At 38.0% G+C, this 19,432-nt stretch overlaps 1 protein-coding gene across 1 annotated transcript in view; it reads right to left on the bottom strand.

Annotated features, from left to right (window-relative positions):
• Window positions 1-16,237: 16,237 nt before the first annotated feature.
• Window positions 16,238-19,432, bottom strand: part of fto (FTO alpha-ketoglutarate dependent dioxygenase) — a 151,357-nt gene continuing 148,162 nt past the window's right edge. Inside the window, exons 9-10 of the mRNA XM_081359445.1 lie at window positions 17,936-18,076; window positions 16,238-17,700 (exon numbers count right to left, since the gene is read on the bottom strand). Coding sequence (XP_081215571.1) covers window positions 17,694-17,700; window positions 17,936-18,076 — 148 coding nt within the window. The 3' untranslated portion in view covers window positions 16,238-17,693. The remainder of the gene's footprint in view (window positions 17,701-17,935; window positions 18,077-19,432) is intronic.

Here is a 19,432-nt window from a genome sequence, read left to right as displayed (position 1 = left end):
GAAAGAATACTAAAGAAAAAACACTGTTCTCTCCCCCTCTCAAGTCTCAGGACAAGTAGCGATATGATGTGCATTGATCTTTATTACAATAGTAGTGAGCTGTAAAATGTTTCATGGGTTTGTACCGATCTAACTCTTCCTCATTCATAATTACCACTACACATGTAGAACCAAGGGCAACTTCAGAGGAGGTTCAAGAAGAGAGAACGGGAGGGAGAGAGGGGGAAATCTCTAAGGGTTCTTTCTGTCTCTTTCGGCCCTGAGGCTATAAGCACTGCTGTATGCTGCATACCTGAAGCAACTTAGTTTTACAAAGATCAAATTAAGCAGCTAACTCGCAATATGAAATGACAGTTCCTCTCTTCCGTCTCTCTTTTTTCTCGCTCTTCCCCCGGCGGAAAAAAAAAACAGCACCTTTTTGATTAATTTCATGCCAGACCTGCGTCTAAAGTAGGCATGAAAAGTTTAACGCTATTTATTTGTGACTTTTGAATAGTCTTCATAATTTGAATTTCGAATAGCTGTGAGAGTTATTCGCAGATGCAGTCAATGCTTCAGGATTTGGTTTGAAGTAGAGTCTCAGATGCAGTGTACAGAAAGAGCTATTAACTACCTACACAGTGTCCGATCAGAGATGGACCATTTGGAACGCTCTACATAGGCAGCAACTCCACAAGCTATACAAATAGCGCTCCACACCGAAGACTCGACTTAGAATTGTTCTTCGAGTGTTCCTGCAGCTCAGCTAGCGGAGAACTGTGAAGACTGTGGATTTGATTCCCAAGGAACACACATATAAACATACAAATAAAATGTATAGCCTGAATGCATTGAATGTTGTATGCTGCATGATAAAAGTGTCTGCCAAAAGCATACATTATATGATGTTAGTGTAACCCCTCCACCCGGGTCCTACTCGCCCCGTTCTGTGCGGGCCTCGAACCTTGGTCTCCGGCGTGAGAGTCAGGCGCTCTAACAAGGAGGCTAAACACTACAGCGCCTATTGAGATCAGAGGAGTGAGGTTTACTCACACAGCGACTACTAGCTGGCCTCCGTTACACTAGCATGTTGCATGAAGCAAACCATCGAGCCCAATCTCATCCCAAGGCGTCATATACTGACGCTTTTGACATTTCGTCTACATCCAACGCGCATGGCACCCTTTAGCGTCAATATGAGACGCAGATAGAAATGGGCCAGAAGGCGCCTCCTAGCGGTCTAACCCTAACCCTACCCCAGACCTAAACCTACCCATAACCGAACAAAGCTCTGTGCGTGTCATATTGACGCTAAAGGGTATCATGTGCGTTGGATGTAGACGAAATGTCAAAAGCATCAGTATATGACGCCCAAGGATGAGAATGCGTTGAACCATCAGTGTGTCAGGGGCACCGTTTTGGAACTGACACTTTATTAATCATAAAAATAAGGGGTAATTTAAAAAAAATAGAATGTACTGAATTAATTATATTCATAATCAACATTTCTCTTGCAGAGTTCACCAGCATAATTAAAGGGATAGTTAATCCAAAAATAAACATTGTCATAATTTGACATTGGGTTTGGAATGACATGAGTGCTAATGTTGACAAAATCTTCATTTTTGGATGTAATCCTTCTATCCTCATTCGTGTGGGAGAGTGCACCCATGCCTTAAAATTGTTCCTCAATAGGCAGCTCACTAAGTTCTGGAATAGAGCCAGAGAGAGATTGAGAACTACTCAGCTTAGCAACAGGAGATACAGTTGTGCGAGTAATATATCCGATTCATGTGAAATCTCATTGAGTTTTACTCCCATTTCAAGATGCAATTTACGGAATTGCTTGAGGTGAAATTCAAAATAAAGAAATTAAATTTATACACCTTTAGTGCTCAGTCTGTCTACAAGATAAATGGGTTTAAATGGCAGTTCCACATACACAAACACACACAGGCTTTTTGTTCATTGTTCAATATTACAATAGCGCAGGATCATAAAACAGTGCTCTAACACACCTGCTGTTGTTCTGACTTCTCTCTTCCTGATGTTTTTTGGGATATGGCTCTGAAAAGCATCTCTCTCTCATTCCCAAACGTCCTCCACCAGCCTTCTAAAACATTAATACCAGTCCCTGAATCAGACTTGCCTTCACTGGGCCAACATCAGGCCAATCAACATGTGTTAGCGGTCTCATTTGGACACAGACAGATGAGAAAAACTAAATGAGGTTTTCCAGCATTGTATAATCAACAAAAGGATATCAGCATGGCTCTCTCTAACCAGGTCGAGGTAAATCTGGCTCTCCTTGGCACACAGTACATTATTAATGTCCACTGTAGAAGCCTAAAATTTGTGTGTGTGTGTCCTATAGAAAGACATCAGAGCTCATAGCCCCTCTGGCATTGTTTAATCACTGAATAATGCATCTGTTAAATGATAGAGTTAAGGGGCTAAAAGACAGAGAGCAAAGAGAAAAGAATAGAGGCTGATCACAGAGAAAATCCCCTTCAGCAGCGGAAACAGGCCTCTTTAATACGGGACTATGATCAGTGTTTCTATATGAGGCCTGATTTGGGAGAAACCACTGCAAACTACTAATGTGTCTTTGATTAAACTTTATATTAATAATCTCATAAAAAGAGTATACGCAATCATAAAGTATCTTGTTTACAGACAGATATAGCTGCAGAGGCCTTAACCTGCAGTTAACCCACAGGCTGCAACACCCGAGTCTATCCATCTGACTCGCGCTTCGCACTTGTTTATCTATGTCCTACTCAGTTTTAGTTGGATTACAGCATTAGACAGTCTAAGCCAGACTCAACCCATTCCGTTTCCGGATGAATTTCATCGGAATTGAACTGATACCTAGCTTCTCCAAATCCAGCATCTCTTAGAGTCTTCTAAATTAATTAATTTATTGAGTTTTATTAATTAATTTTGTTTGTGATTACTAATATAAAAAAGTTGGTTTGGAGTCAGATTGGACAAATTAAAATATAAAATATGAAGCGGACAATTGTGTTTTTCTTGGAGAAAGAATATGCTAGTCAGTAATTTTTTCTTTCAGTTTTTTTTTTTCAATAATAACTAATGTTCCACTATTCATTCCTTAATATAAATATTAAATAGAGACTTTTTAAATGTAAAGCAAATGCATGATATGACTAAGACTGCAAACTGAACAGTTTTAAAAATGAGATTCATAAGGAATTAAAAGGTGAATCAAATGAAACTTTACATTTCTCTCTATTTGGCAGAAGCTCAGGGTTCACATTCCCTCTGGGTCACTGTGAAAGAAAACATACTACTGTTGTTGGCAGTACAATACTTCTGAACAGAAGGAGAAACCAAAAAAAAAATCTCCGGCTTTTCTCTGTTCTGGTTTCTGTGCATGAAAATTCACATGTGCAATTGTGCATGCATTGCAATTTAAAATACAGACATCCATGTGCTGACTTTCAAGGATTAGAAATTAAATGATTTCATTTTAGTCAGTTTTGAGCAGAAACAGAATTTTTGTTTTGGCTCAGGCCTATAATTTACAAATGGTAACTATATAAAAATAAAAGCATGGTTAAATCAATAATTTCTTTGAAACCAAGAACAAAGAACTATTATTGAAAATGATCTGAACTTTATTAACTGATTACCAGAATTTAAAAGGTTTTCAGTTTTCAACTGAATTTTGTTCTCGTTTTCTATTATGTTCTATAAAGAAGAACATTATTTTCCAACCAATCAGAACTAGTGATGTCAAATTCACTCTTTTGATCAAATCGGTCAAACGGGTTGAAATTGTATCGGAATCGGTCAAATTCTGATATTGTAATTGTAATTCAGTTTGATACATTCGGGCAGTTTACTCACTCACTGAATAATTTACTAACACCGGATAATGGGATACTTTATACGATATACAAAACAAAAAAGTGGTGGATACACAGTATACATACAAATACAACCCATCGTAAAAAAACAAACCATGCAAATGTCCTCTATCGGTTGTCAGCAATGAATTGGCAATGAAGCAGATCTTTAACGACGCTGCACTGCGTAAAAACAATTTTGTCCATATATTCATAACAGCATCATGGTATAAAATATGGGTCACTTTTTTGATGGGAGGCCTGTGCATCCAGATGAAAGGCTAGAAGTGCATCTAGTCCATGCTAAATCAATGTAAACACACACACACACACACACACACACACATAAAAGAGACAGCATCTCATCTCCAACTTTATCCTTTTGCATCCCTCTAAAACAAAAGAAAGTGAGCAACAGCGTAGACACAGCAGAGAAGGATGGATTACAGGCCTTTTCAAGGTTGGAAAGGATGTTAGTACGCACACACACACACTCACATGCACGTTCTTTCATGAGCTAACCAGCAGCCTCTGAACCTTTTCCTTTCATCTGTGCAAAGAGTAATGTTTGGGAAAAGCTCTCAGTCAAGCAGCAGAAAAGCTAAGAAGTGTTGGCCATAGAGATGACAACTTCCAGGAAGATCTCCTTTATTTCTTAAAACACAAACCTCAGTGTCTGTGTAGTGTGTGTGTTAAACCTGCAGATGTAAATGCAAGACGGAACTGCAGGAGGGAGCTGTTTTGATCTGTGATCTATGCGTATGAGAGAGAGAGAGAGAGAGAGAGAGAGAGAGAGAGAGAGAGAGAGAGAGAGAGAGAGAGAGAGAGAGAGAGAGAGAGAGAGAGAGAGAGAGAGAGAGAGAGAGAGAGAGAGAGAGAGAGAGAGAGAGAGAGAGAGAGAGAGAGAGAGAGAGAGATGTTGAGAGAGTTAGAGTTGAAAGGTTGTCAGGTGTTTGTGTGCAGAGAGGTATTGAAGGATATGAAATATTTACCAAAGCAATAATGACTCCCCGGACAGAGCAAGAGAGGAGAGGAACGAGGGAGAACTGCCACCCTTCACAGGAAAAGAGGGAAAAACAAAGAGGATGCAAGTTCGGCCAAGTTGTATTTCTCTAGGAGTATCTCTTTCAACAACAGCAACAATAAAAAAAAGACCACAAATAAATAAATAAATAAATAAATAATACAACAATAATGATGAGGGGGTAAACACACCGGGGGTCTCCAAATATGCGTGTGTGCTCTAAAGCAATATTTGGAGATATCATCTGATGCTCAACGGAGAGAGAGACAACGGAAGAGCAGACTGAACTTAGCCTCTCTCTTCTTTTCACACACAGACTGTAATACAATAATCCTGTTGTTTCAAGCTGACTAACTTCAAGGCCTGGACCCCGGTGTGTGTCCTTTTAAGTGAAGGCGTAGTATTTAGCTTTGAGGTCACGCCTGCAATGCATGCTGGGGGACAGACTGAGCCGGAAGCAGGAGAGAGGAAGGAAGAATTACCACTGAGCTGCTCTGAACACATACATACGCCGCACCCCGGGATCCACAGAGGGGCTCTCGACCTCATTACAGGGGTAAACTACTTTCTACGAGTTGCTCAAAAGTTCAGATAACTCGGATTTACTAGTGTAATTCCCTGTTGTACAATGATGGAGCATGTGTGTGCGTTTTATTTCTATGGCTGCTCTGTATAGGGTGCAAACTAGTGGACTACGTGGTGGATGGTGCTTTCACAAACACAGATAACACTTATGGCAAAATACAGTATGTACTACTGGATTAATTAAGATAAATTTAGTCTGTTTGTGCCTGCAATGCTTCTACTAAAAGCTACCACTAAACTTTTGTTAATCTTTACCAATTCCAGTTTACAAGAAAAAGATTACAGTCAGCATTAAACGGAGGTTGTGATGGTCTTTTCTTCCCTATTGTGATGTATTACCAGGTGAAATGGTTTCTTAAACAAGAAAAAAAAATGTAGGGTGGGACTTGTTTTTGTTCATCTGGTATCATTGATTGGATCATTGGATCATTGTCATTTGCTGTTGCTGATATTTCAAGTGAGTGTCAGGTTTTCCCGTTCTTGTGTTGAAAAACACGTCATTAGAGAAGAGATGTCGTTGCAAGAGAGAATAAGTTACTTTGATTAAAGATGAGGGCACATGAATTTATGATGATGTAAAAAATAATGATGTGTACAGATATATAATTTATAATATATACTGCCATATTCCATAAAAAATAAGAATTGTCCATTTTGATTTCATGGTGACTTTAAGAACATCAAACTAAATGTCTTTTGAGTCACAAACAACCATTAAAGGCCCGAATATACTCACGGCGAAGGTTCTTATTCATTCTTCTCTTAGGGGTAAAACAAGGTTTGAAATATGTGAGCAGTGGTATACTGTTAGCAAACATCTGACGCCGCCCACACTGCTGAGAGCAGCGGCTAGATGAATATGTAAATATGTGCTGCACGCTTTCCTCTCAATAACAAAATAAACACACAACAAAATTGAGAAACCAGCAAGCATTTTTTTAATAAAGTATAAGAAAGGCATCTGATCATAGCAATGTGGATATGTTTGCATGAGATCTGCAATTTGGCAGTCACGTCATGTTTATTTATATAGCACTTTATTTGGTAGAACAAAGGTGTTAAGCAGCCGGAGCAAACATTTCCGGAAAGTTCACTTTGGCAAGATGTTTCGAACTTCCAAAACAAACTACAAACGAAGTTCGTTCTGGCCTGATGTTGTTCGAAATGACGCCACATCAGTTCGTTCTTTGATTTCGCCTGAAGTATATCGGGGCCTTAAGAGTCTAGGCACGCTGTAAAGAACAATAATATAAATTACAAATATTACGAATATCGTCAATCATGTTACTCTTATTACTTATTGGTTGTTTACCCATTTAAGAACTCACCCAATCACAGATAAGTTGAGATCCAGGCAGGACAAAAATATAGATTGAGAGCTTAATGCAAACAGTGCCAATTATGCTACCATCGTCTCTCAGTCACAGCATCCTGGCAGAGTCCAAAATTGCATGTTTAGAGCCTCTTGTCTAATAAACACTGATCTTGAGTTCTATTAAAATCAATGCTATAGGTACTTGCCAAAAAGCCAAGAGATTAAAATGGATCACAAACAGCGTGACACTAGTGTGAATTATTGAATATTTATTTGTGGAAGGAAGGAAGGAAGGAAGGAAGGAAGGAAGGAAGGAAGGAAGGAAGGAAGGAAGGAAGGAAGGAAGGAAGGAAGGAAGGAAGGAAGGAAGGAAGGAAGGAAGGACGGAAGGAAGGAAGGAAGGAAGGAAGGAAGGAAGGAAGGAAGGAAGGAAGGAAGGAAGGAAGGAAGGACGGACGGACGGACGGACGGACGGACGGACGGACGGACGGACGGACGATCAATCGATAGATAGAACAATAGAACGATAGAACAATAGAACAATAGATAGAACAATAGAATGATAGATAGAACAATAGAACGATAGATAGAACGATAGATAGATAGATCGATCGATATATAGAATGATAGATAGATCGATCGATCGATATAACGATGGATATAACGATAGATATAACGATAGATAGATAGATAGATAGATAGATAGATAGATAGATAGATAGATAGATAGATAGATAGATAGATAGATAGATAGATAGATAGATAGATAGACAGAACGATAGATAGATAGATAGATAGATAGATAGATAGATAGATAGATAGATAGATAGATAGATAGATAGATAGATAGATAGATAGAACAATAGACAGAACGATAGATAGAACGATAGAAAGATAGATAGAAAGATAGATAGAACGATAGAACGATAGATAGATAGATAGATAGATAGATAGATAGATAGATAGATAGAACGATAGACAGAACGACAGATAGAACGATAGAAAGACAGATAGAAAGATAGATAGAACGATAGAAAGATAGATAGAAAGATAGATAGAACGATAGAACGATAGACAGAACGATAGATAGAACGATAGAAAGATAGATAGAAAGATAGATAGAACGATAGAAGGAACGATAGAAAGATAGATAGAACGATAGAACGATAGATAGATAGATAGATAGATAGATAGATAGATAGATAGATAGATAGATAGATAGATAGATAGATAGATAGATAGATAGAACGATAGACAGAACGATAGATAGAACGATAGAAAGATAGATAGAAAGATAGATAGAACGATAGAACGATAGATAGATAGATAGATAGATAGATAGATAGAACGATAGACAGAACGATAGATAGAACGATAGAAAGATAGATAGAAAGATAGATAGAACGATAGAACGATAGACAGAACGATAGATAGAACGATAGAAAGATAGATAGAAAGATAGATAGAACGATAGAAAGAACGATAGAAAGATAGATAGAACGATAGAACGATAGATAGATAGATAGATAGATAGATAGATAGATAGATAGATAGATAGATAGATAGATAGATAGATAGATAGATAGATAGATAGATAGATAGATAGATAGATAGATAGATCAAAAGCAGTTAACTTGTAACTAAGTAGATTTTTGTTGGATCAACGCTCATTGATATACTGTCGTAAGACTCTGTTTGAGAACAAAACACACCAAAGTAATTCATCACCTCTATTTACAGTGATATTAACACTTTCTTCTCTTGTATTGAAATGTAAACTGGGTTGAAACATTGAGCCACCGCTGAGAATAAATGCAGCGGTCAGACCAAAGCGACCAGCCTGCTGTGTATGATCTATAATTGATCGAGATGATAAACGTGTGCGTCTGTGTGCTTTCGGCTACTGCTGTCTGACAAATGACCAAACACAACCTTTAGAGCTGACCTACACAAACCAAGGAGAGGCGTGAGTTTGGCTGATGTCAAAAGAAAAACAATGAGTGGAACAAAATCGATGAAACTAGAGCAGCCATCGCTCCACCAACGAGGGACGTTAAACAACGACTGAGCTGCTGGGCAATTACTATGATTGGAGTGAGAGCGTATGTGTATTTGTGTGTTAGTCCCTCAGGTATTCTCCAAGCCACTTTTGATTAGCACATATGCTTAAACCGATACAGAGTGACTGTGTGTGTGTGTGTGTGTGTGTGTGTGTGTGTGTGTGTGTGTGTGTGTGTGTGTGTGTGTGTGTGTGTGTGTGTGTGTGTGTGAGGCATTCTTCATTAGCATGTGTGCTTTTACAGACAAGGGTTGATCGGTCAATGCTGTGCTCTTTATTTATGAGTAAAAGGAGACAGATGGAGCAGGGCGAGGTATTGATGAACCATTGCCTTTAAACAGGAATCAATAGGCAGGGAGGGGCCGAATGACACACACATTAACACTGTAATATGAGGGGATATGAAATCACTGATCTCTCTCGCCATTTCTGGTTTTTAATTAATAAAATAAATGAATAAAACAAACTAAAATGTAAATGAAAACTGAAAATATAAAAATAAAAGCAAAATATAGCTCAGGGTTCAAGCGGTTAAGGGACTTTAAACACATACGTAAAAAGATATGTTTTATTTAGCAATCCTGTTACCATCTCAATCATAAATGGAAATGACTATTTAAAGCCAATACAGGAAATTTACCATAGGAAATATATGAATTTAAAGTTTTTTTTAACAGTTAACAGTAATTTACTGGCCGACATCGGACTAGCGGTGTAGTAGTTATAGCCGTCTTCCTGTTTCTTTCCTGTTATAGCGCCACCAAGTGGCCAGTCACCTTTTCAACGCAAACAATGAGCTCTTACATAGGTGCACTGAATTTGGTGAAAATATCTCATTCCGTTCACGAGTTATAGCCATTTTAGTAGGGGTATAACGATTCGTTTTAACAACGATTCGATTCGTATCGTGATTCGTGGTTGTCGATATGATTCAAGGTCGATATTGGTTCATTTAGAACGATACGATCCGAAATGATTCAGTGACTTGAAATCGATCCAGTGACTTTTTAGCCAAAAATTCTTGTAAGGGAATCAGGTATCAATTAATTATGGATATAAACAAACAAGTAAACAACAATAAATGTCAAATGTAGTCACATTTTATTTGAATAAAGTAGGACTGCACGATTATGACAAAAATCATAATTGTCGATTATTCCCTTGAAATTGTAATTGTGATTATTAATTACGATTATCACAACATTGAATTATGTTTTGAATAGTTTGGCCATGGGACCCACATTTCCCCATGGTCATCAAGCCGCGACCCACCTTTTTAGGAATTATATAGGCCTATTATAATACATTTGTTTACACAAAAAATGTTGACACACAAGTTCTGTCCCCCTTTACTTAACTTTACCCCTTTACTTTTGTGCTTTAGTGAAGTGATACAGCGCGCGCCGGCGCATTTGCGTGTGCAGTTAAAGAGTGCACGATGACATGACATGAAATTTCGTTTTTCTGAGGTGAGAGACTTTATTTCGCTACAAGTTATGAGAGTAATGATAGAATAATGACACGGACATATAGCCTGACAACATCATCTGACCGCAGATACTGAATCTGGACAACACGTTTTTTTTTTTCTAATTTAAAACGTAACGACGTTGCATGCTTGTAGTTTATTTTGTGCTTTATATATAGTGAAGCGATATAGGCCTACAGCGCGCTCCGCCGCATTTGCGCGTGCAATTGAAGAGTGCGCGCGGCTGAGAGGACAGGAAAGTCTGTTTTTCTGAGGTGAGAGAATTGCGCTGCTTGTTGTCTTTGCGCTGCTGCTGGCGCGTCACGCATGGCGATGACGTCACAGATAGGCAGACTGAATCGAGTAACGTTTAACGCCTTTATCATTAAAAGTGCTAAGAAAAAACATCCATTTAAAGTCTGACGTGCTTAAATCCAATGCGTTATTTCCTAGTTCGATACAATCGATTCATTACCTTTTATAAAAAACGATGTTAGATCGATATATGTCGTCCGGAAGGCCAACTTGCCGAGCACAGATCGATGTAGTTGGATCATAGGAATATAAATCGATACATCGATGTAGTTGTTGAATCGTTACACCCCTACATTTTAGTAAAAGTGGCTCCTACCACTTCCAACGTTTGGCGGCCCTTAGGGGCCGTGAACTGAAATGTCTACTTTTTTGGATAACTATTGAAAATCAGACTCCAGAGAATATTGCTGCACTGGTTTGGTGCCGATCAAAAAAAAAATCAAAGAAAACCGGAAATTTCGCCAAGAACGACAAACAAATCCAGGGCATACATTTTGAGCCATCCTTGAGCCAAGGATTCCAATGATATAAGACACTTAAGCCTACGCCTGACGGTTTAGGAGTTTTGATCCATTTCATACTTTTGACCGCCGTAGTACCTCCGTCAGACCGATCGGGGTGAGCCTTGGAGACATGGTAGGCGGTGTGAGTACTACCAGCCCCCAAAGTTTCAAGTCTCTACGACTTAGAGTTTGGTCTGCCCGATCATTTTTAGGGGAGAATGCTGATCCTTGGAAAATTTCACAATTACAATAGGGTTTCAGCGCTACACGCTTGAACCCCTTATCAAAATTAATTAGCAATCAATACTACCATGGTATATAAATAATATACTGCTAAGTTGATACCAAAAACTTGATGCTTTCGCATTTGTTTGGAACTATTGGAGTATAACAAATTTAACAAGGCTGAAATATAAGTAGTCTGATACTACTACTAGCTAAACTGCTGTAGTTTATCAATTACTAACCCTCATGTCATTCTAAACCTGTACGGCATGATCAACACCAGCTCAATATACATTTACGGTCATGTAGGGAAGGGGCATCATAACTAACAACATTTACAGATTAATACAATGTTTTTACAAATACCAGTTTATCCTTTTATGGCACTATAACACTTAAATGAGTGATGATTACAGTCTAGCCTTCACAGAGAGTCTACGTGACAGGTCATCTTCTTTCTCTCTAAGGATTTCCCTATAAAATAAAATCACCCTCCCCTTTCCCTTCCTCTACTTCTCTGTCCTCTCCTTCTCTCAGAGCAAACAACCTTCTCTCCTCTTGTTATTAACTAAATATGAGCACTCTGACCGGGGGACAAAAATTCAATATTTTCCCCACCAAATATTTAAACCAAGCAAATAAACAGACAAATAAATAGGTCTCCCAGGCGACCGGGCGAGTGAGGAGGGCGGGATGTAATTTGACGGGCGAGTTATTTGGGAGACTGAAGCCCACAGCTATTCAGGGGCTCATTTCAGCACCTGTCAATCAAGGAGAATAGAGGAGAGTGTGTAGGTGTGTGTGTACGACTGCGAAGTGGCCGAACGCACATACAGCCTTCAAGGTCGGAGCAGATAAGGTGAATATCGTACCTGATGAATATATCACCCTCTCCTTCTTCATCTCTTCTCGCAGGCCTATCGAAACATCTTAATTCCCCTCTAATAGCCAGCTTTATCCGTCCTGTGTCCAGAAAATGCATTAAAAGAGAAAGCAAAAAAGCAAGAAAGCAAGAAAGATAAAAAGAAAGACAGAAAGATTTGAAATAGGAGATCATGAAGCATATATGTGCAGACACACAAGCCAGCAATATTATGAAGGCCTTTCATCCATATTAGATGAGTTGCAGATGACTCTATTAAGTCAGGCTAGATTGAGCAGAGCAGAGCAGAGAGAGAGAGAGAGAGAGAGAGAGAGAGAGAGAGAGAGAGAGAGAGAGAGAGAGAGAGAGAGAGAGAGAGAGAGAGAGAGAGAGAGAGAGAGAGAGAGAGAGAGAGAGAGAGAGAGAGAGAGAGAGAGAGAGAGAGAGAGAGAGAGAGAGAGAGAGAGAGAGAGAGAGAGAATGCAAAAAAAACAAAACAAAAAAAAACACTATCCTTCATAAAACAAACACTTATAAACACCGGTGCCACACGCATCATATAAACGGTCTGCTTGAACTTTAACCACCTCAAAAAACTGAGAGAGATTGAAACGGTTGCAGTGTTCAGGCTGGGGAACTGTAGTGGCTTTGGTGTATTTGAGGTTTTTGGGGCCAGTGGTGGCTAGTGCTGTGGGACAGGGCAGGAAGTGGGTCATATGACATGACAGTCACTTCTTAAGTGGGCCCTGAGACCAAAGCCATTGCAGAGTGGAAGGACTTCAGAGGGCCACCGATACTCACACAAACACACACAATGTACCTCTCTCTGGAGCGTTGCGAATACATCTCTGAAGTCAGGTCACAGCAGAGTTTAGCAGAATGAAACTGTCAACAGCAGACACACACACACACTGGAATCCTTTAAGCCAGATCACAGCAGTGTCCCTTCACTCAAGTGCCAAAAATGTGCTCCAAGAGTTTCACATCACTATCAGCGCATCAGTCAAAAGCCAGATCCGTTCCATCACAAACACAGATATACAAACACACACACACACATACTGCTGAGAGCCCTGGATCCTTGCATCCTGTAATGAGCAAACTACAGTAAAAGCCTCTGTTCTCAAACCACGTGCACTACATACCTACACTGAAAAAAAAAAAGTATTTTTCTGTATTTTTATTTGTTTTGCAGTACAAATATCTAAACAACCAAAAATATGCTCAAAAATTACGCTGTACAAGATATTACGATTTCAGAAAATACATCTTGAAGTAGGTTTAACATTCTTACCACATGGGTATATAGTTATTCTTGTTTTAAGCACAAATCTCTATACATTTAGTTGGATTTATGCTTAAAACAAGAAGAAGAAAAAAAAAAAACTGCCAAGGTGGTAAGAAAAAATATATAAAGAAACAATTCTATATTGTCATAACAATTTAGATTTTCTCATGAGTAAATTGGTTTACGACTTAGATACACTTCTGTTCCAATGATTTTAAGAAATTAAGCAATTTACCAAATTTTCAATTTTTTTCAATTTACCAAAAGTGACATTAAAGCCATTTACTAATTATTTTTTTATTTCAAACAAACGCTGTTATTTTTAACTTTCGATTCATTATTAAAATATTAAGCAGCACAGCTTTTCAACATTGATAAGGTTAAGAAATGTTTCTTGAGCAGCAAATAAGCATATTAGAATGATTTCTGAAGGATCATGTGACATCAAGCTGAAAATGCAGCTTTGCGATCACAAGAATGAATTACATTTTACAATATATTCAAACAGAAAACAGTTATTTTAAATTGTTATAATATCTGTACAGTAGAGTATATTCTCTGCATATAAGTATATATTTGATCTAACATAAACATAATTAGCATTTTCTTATTAGCATATCATGTTTCAAGGTGTTTTCAATATGTTTTTCGAAAAACTAAAAGACTAAAATACTGATAATTAAAAAGTATACATTTTCAGATGTGTACTACCTGCCAGCCAACAGTAATGCTAATGAATTGTAGCCTATTACATGACATAATAATTGAATATTATTAATAAATGATTATTTATTTAACATTGGCATCTTTTGTCATACAGACATTTTATAAGAGCACTAACAAACGTCCTTTATCCATACTGAAATCGCTGAAATGCACAATCTCGGTTCTCCTATGCTAGTGCTATCAGGGGACCACATGGTTGTTAGTCCTCATTGCTTGGGCAGCCATGACAGGCGTGAGTGGCCGTTTAACCCACACAGCACTGAGGAGTGTTGTCATGGCAGCATCATGCAGTAACCATGAGGTTCATGGGTCTGACAGGTCTACTCATTGCTGGTTAACTGGGAAAACTGCATTATGTGTTCATCATGTGGACACACACGGTGCTCTTGGGACTCGCTGTCTCACTGAATAACTCACTCTTCAGACTGTGTTGAGATGTGGACTTATGAGTACATGTTAGCGCACACACACACAACCTCAAGTTTGCGGTGATATTATCTGCACTCACCAGATATCTGCTTTTTTTATTATCAAAAACAGGCAAAATTAAGTATAAAACAATGGTCTCAGATCACAACATTTAAATTCTGCCATTACTTTACTCTTTAACACGCTTTAACACGTCTGGAGATCTGTGAAAGAATATTGCTTATCTTTTCCATTCAATGAAAGCATGCAATGACATTGGCTATCAAGCTATAAAAATGACAGAAGAAACACCATAAAAGTGGGTCATTTGATACATGTGCTAGTCATGTCTTCTAAAGCTGTAAGATAGAAGAGAAAGTAAAAAAAAAAAAAAAAGGTAATGCCAACCACAGATTTGAATCATAAATCGAAACTGATATTTTTCCAACCCATAGGAAAAAACAAAATCTCTTCCAGGTTTTAGGATTACAAACTCAACAGCTATATTGTGATGGTGAAAAAAACTGTTCAGTGCATTATCAGTCATAACAGTATTAAGTATAATGTGTAACAATGCATTTGTCCTTCAAATCATGTATATTTGTTGAATGTCACCTCTGAGATGTGATCCAACTTTAACTTAGCTGTCAATCATATAATAATCAGCATGCCTGTAGGACACACACACACACACACACACACACACACACACACACACACACACACACGTACTTAATTCCACATGCACCTGGTCATCTTCTTCTCACCAACAGTGATGTAAGAGAGAAACTACTGATGACCTTAGAACAATGCATACCTGTGCACACATGCCTGAAAACAGACTGTAGTGAAGAGTGGCCATTCACCGATCACCTGCTCACCTGAGGCTCAGCCATCTATCACACCTTCACTACAGACTAGAGGAAACACCTCCAACCCCTACAGGCAAAACACACACACACACACACACACACACACACACACACACACACACACACACACACACACACACACACACTTTAATAGAGCTGAGACAAGAGCTTAAACGAGTCTATTGGCCCCCATAATAGCTCTGAGAGTATAAGAAATATACACGAATGATACACAAGACAAAGTTTGATCCAAACATCTTAAACCACATCTGAGATTCAAAAATCCTGGAAATTTAAAAAAGGTTAAAGGTCACTCAAATTTTTTCAAGTGAGCTCATTTTTACAAAAGACCAGATTTTCTTGCTTGGAATTCTAGTCAATAAACCAAATGCTAAACCATTCTGAAATGTGTACAGTTTTAAATTCAACTTTTCCCTCAAATGCTGATATAGTCATTTATAATATAAAACAAACAAACAACAACAAAAAAGCATTGAATTAAATCTGAGCAAAGTAAAGGCATTTTCACTGCTCTCTGACTTTTGGATACAGTTATTATAGGTAACACTTCTATTACAGTATTTCATAAAATTCCATTAATTAACCATTAAAAAAATTATATAATGGATGAAATATCCATAGGTTATTTATATTGATGGTGACTATGAGTAATTATTTAAAAAAAAAATTATAAATTGCTACCAATGTACAAATAAAATTGCATACAAAAAAGAATGAATAACCATGTACTGATTGATAAACCAGCATTGTATTTTATTTCTATCATAACTAGTGCTTTGCACACACAATGCTTCCAGAAAAGCAGTGGGGCTTGTGGCACTCCGGAAAAGAATACAGAAAAAAAACCCACAATGAAATAAAGATTATATATGCACATACACATTTATAAACCAACCTCACAGCATTTACTCAGCAAGAACACAGTATTTGGCAACCAATGACAACTCAAAAACTTCAAAAGTATAAAACACATTTAAGCATCTTCATCGAATACTATAATATGGATCTTCTACATTAACACTGATGACATAGAAAAGCATAAAAAACAAAAAGAAAGCTGCTGGACTTCAACAGTCATCCCTTTTTCATTCATCCTTCATTCATTTAGAGGACATCAGAGTGCTTTTCCTCCTTCACTCATTAAAAGATGTTCGAGTGCATTCCTCCCGAAACTGGCAGCATTTCAGACATAGGCAGGCGTTATTGAAAGGTTAAAAGCCAATGAGCTGCGAGAATAATGCGACACAAGGGGTGTAAGTTCTCCTGGGAACTCAGTAAAAGCCGCATATTGACACTACTTGGCTTGGGAGAGAAACATCTTTTGTATACACACACACACACACACACACTCAAATTCAGTCACACAGAAATAAAACCGCCTACACGATGTGTGTATCTCGTACTGCATGCACCTAGACAAACATCATCGACAAAGTCAGTCTAACACCATTATCTTTACCTTCTCCCTACAAACATTCAGAAGGACGCGCACACAAACATTCAAACACACTTGGGGCAAATTCAAACATACTAAATCCCTAGACAATACGCCAGGTAAAAGGCAACAGCACGCATATGACACCCGTTAATGATGTCATCACACCTCCACAATCTCATATCCTTTTTTACCGACTTTCTTCCTCAAAAGATGGCACGCAGACAAACACACACATAGAGGAGAAGTGAACTGTGTATACTGTGTACATCTATATAATGTCTGTCCAAAAAAAGCTTCAGAGGATATATGGAGAACTGAAGTAAAACACATACATTTATGGATATATATTTATATATACGTATATTTATGGATAGGTATTGTATGCTACTACTGATATGCATCTATGAATGGTCATTGTAACACTACGGACTCTGTTAAAGTGATAGTAAACGATACTGATGGAAATAGGAAATAAAATGTCCCGTCCAGATGTCACCCTGTATGCACCCCGGTATCCATCCTTAATTCCGTCGGTCCATCCGAGTGGACCTCAGTGTGGTGTGTGTGAAGGTGAATGTTGGTCTTCAGGCAAAGGTGGGCCACAAAGGAGAAACTGAACAGGTGTGTGTTGTACTGTTTTTTTGTCACCTGTGATCTCCATCATGGCCTCTATCTCCTAACATCCACCCATAACATTCTTTCTCTCCATTTATCTCCCTCTTTTACTAACTTCTTACATCCTAGAAGGAAAGAAAAAGCGAAAGTAAGTCACATTTTGGGAATTTATGCTTTACTTGATCAATCTATGAAGCACTTTTCAATCACGAAATTGACAGATTGAACATCATCAGATCTGATCTGATCATCATAAATGGCTAACAATCCTTAAGGCCAAATATTTAAATTATTTTAATACCAATCTCTACATAAAAGAAAACACAAGACGTCAACAAAAACACAGTAATTCAACTTTACCTCCAGAGAAGTGACTCGACGCGGTTGATGATGTCAGAGAGGTCAAAGGGGAGGGGCATGTCAGGATCGTCATTACTCCAATAGGGGCGGTCGACAGGTGCTTCCTCAGGGGGCAAGGTCTGTGCTAGGCTGGATTGGCATCTGTTGGGACAGAAAAGGAATTAAAAACTTGATAATTTGATAGATATAATATAAAAACTAAAACTAAATAAATAAATAAATGCAATATTTATTATATTTTTACATTGAAGTTAAAAAGTTTAGGGTCAGTGAGATTCTCTTCTTGAAAAAATAATACATGTATTCATCAAAGACATTAAATTGATCAAAAGTGACAAGAAAGACATTTGTTCTTTTGAACTTTGTATTCATCAAAAATGTACCCCAGGTTTCCACAAAAATATTAAGCAGCACAACAGTTTTTAACATTGATATAAATAAGAAATGCTTCCTGAGCACCAAACTTTAAAAAATATTACTGACCCCAAACTTTTTTTAACTGTAGTGTATACAATGAAAATGTATTTTGACTCGAAAATGAAAAACTGACTCGAAAACACCCCCAGGCTACTGTGTGTGCTTTCCAGAGTTTGCGTGAATAGTTAATTTCACCTTAAACACACAAAGACGTGTGTGTTTGTCTAGGGGCAGTCCACACACTCATTTCCTGATTTCTTTACAACACACAATAACCTGCCCTAATGACACGTTTATAAAAATGCAGAGGACTGTGCAGCTTTTGTGTGTGTGTGTGTGTGTGTGTGTGTGTGTGTGTGTGTGTGTGTGTGTGTGTGTGTGTGTGTGTGGGGGGGGGGGGGGGGGGGAAATGGCATCATCCCCTTGCTCCTCCTTTGAAGGAAGCCTTAGGAATGCACTTCTGCAATCCTACAAGTGTAAGCAGTGTAAATCACATTCTAAACGCACCTGGCCAGTGCTGATTAATATCTCAATCATTTACACCTGGGCAGGTGAAGCCTGTGGCTTTAATTCCAAAGTAACTTTGATGTTGCAGAATTTCATTTTGTTACCTAATTAACATTCAGTGTGGTTTTTCACTAGAATATGACAACATAGCTTCTCATAAATATGAAGAAACTGTTTGTGTGTGTGTGTGTGTGTGTGTGTGTGTGTGTGTGTGTGTGCGTGTGTGTGTGTGCGTGTGTGTGTGTGTGTGTGTGTGTGTGTGTGTGCGCGTGTGTGTTAAATAAACTTAATTTTTAAAAAATGAGTTAATGCATAAGACGTTTTACTGACCACCAAATCTGCATATTAGAATGATTTGAAAATTCAGCTGTCACAGGAATACATTATTTATATTTTAAAATATATTATAAAAATAAAATAAAATATTCACCTATTACATTGTAATAATTCCACAATAGTACTGTTTTATTGTACTTTTGTTCAAATAAATGCAGCTTTAGTGAGCAAAAGAGATTCCTTCAGAAATGTGTCATTTTTCATTTTAAAATATTTGGAAAAATTATGAGCCAAAAT

Source organism: Scardinius erythrophthalmus (assembly GCF_964197995.2).
Source record: "Scardinius erythrophthalmus genome assembly, chromosome: 2".
Taxonomy (NCBI): domain Eukaryota; kingdom Metazoa; phylum Chordata; class Actinopteri; order Cypriniformes; family Leuciscidae; genus Scardinius; species Scardinius erythrophthalmus.
This window is presented reverse-complemented; position numbering and strand designations above follow the sequence as displayed.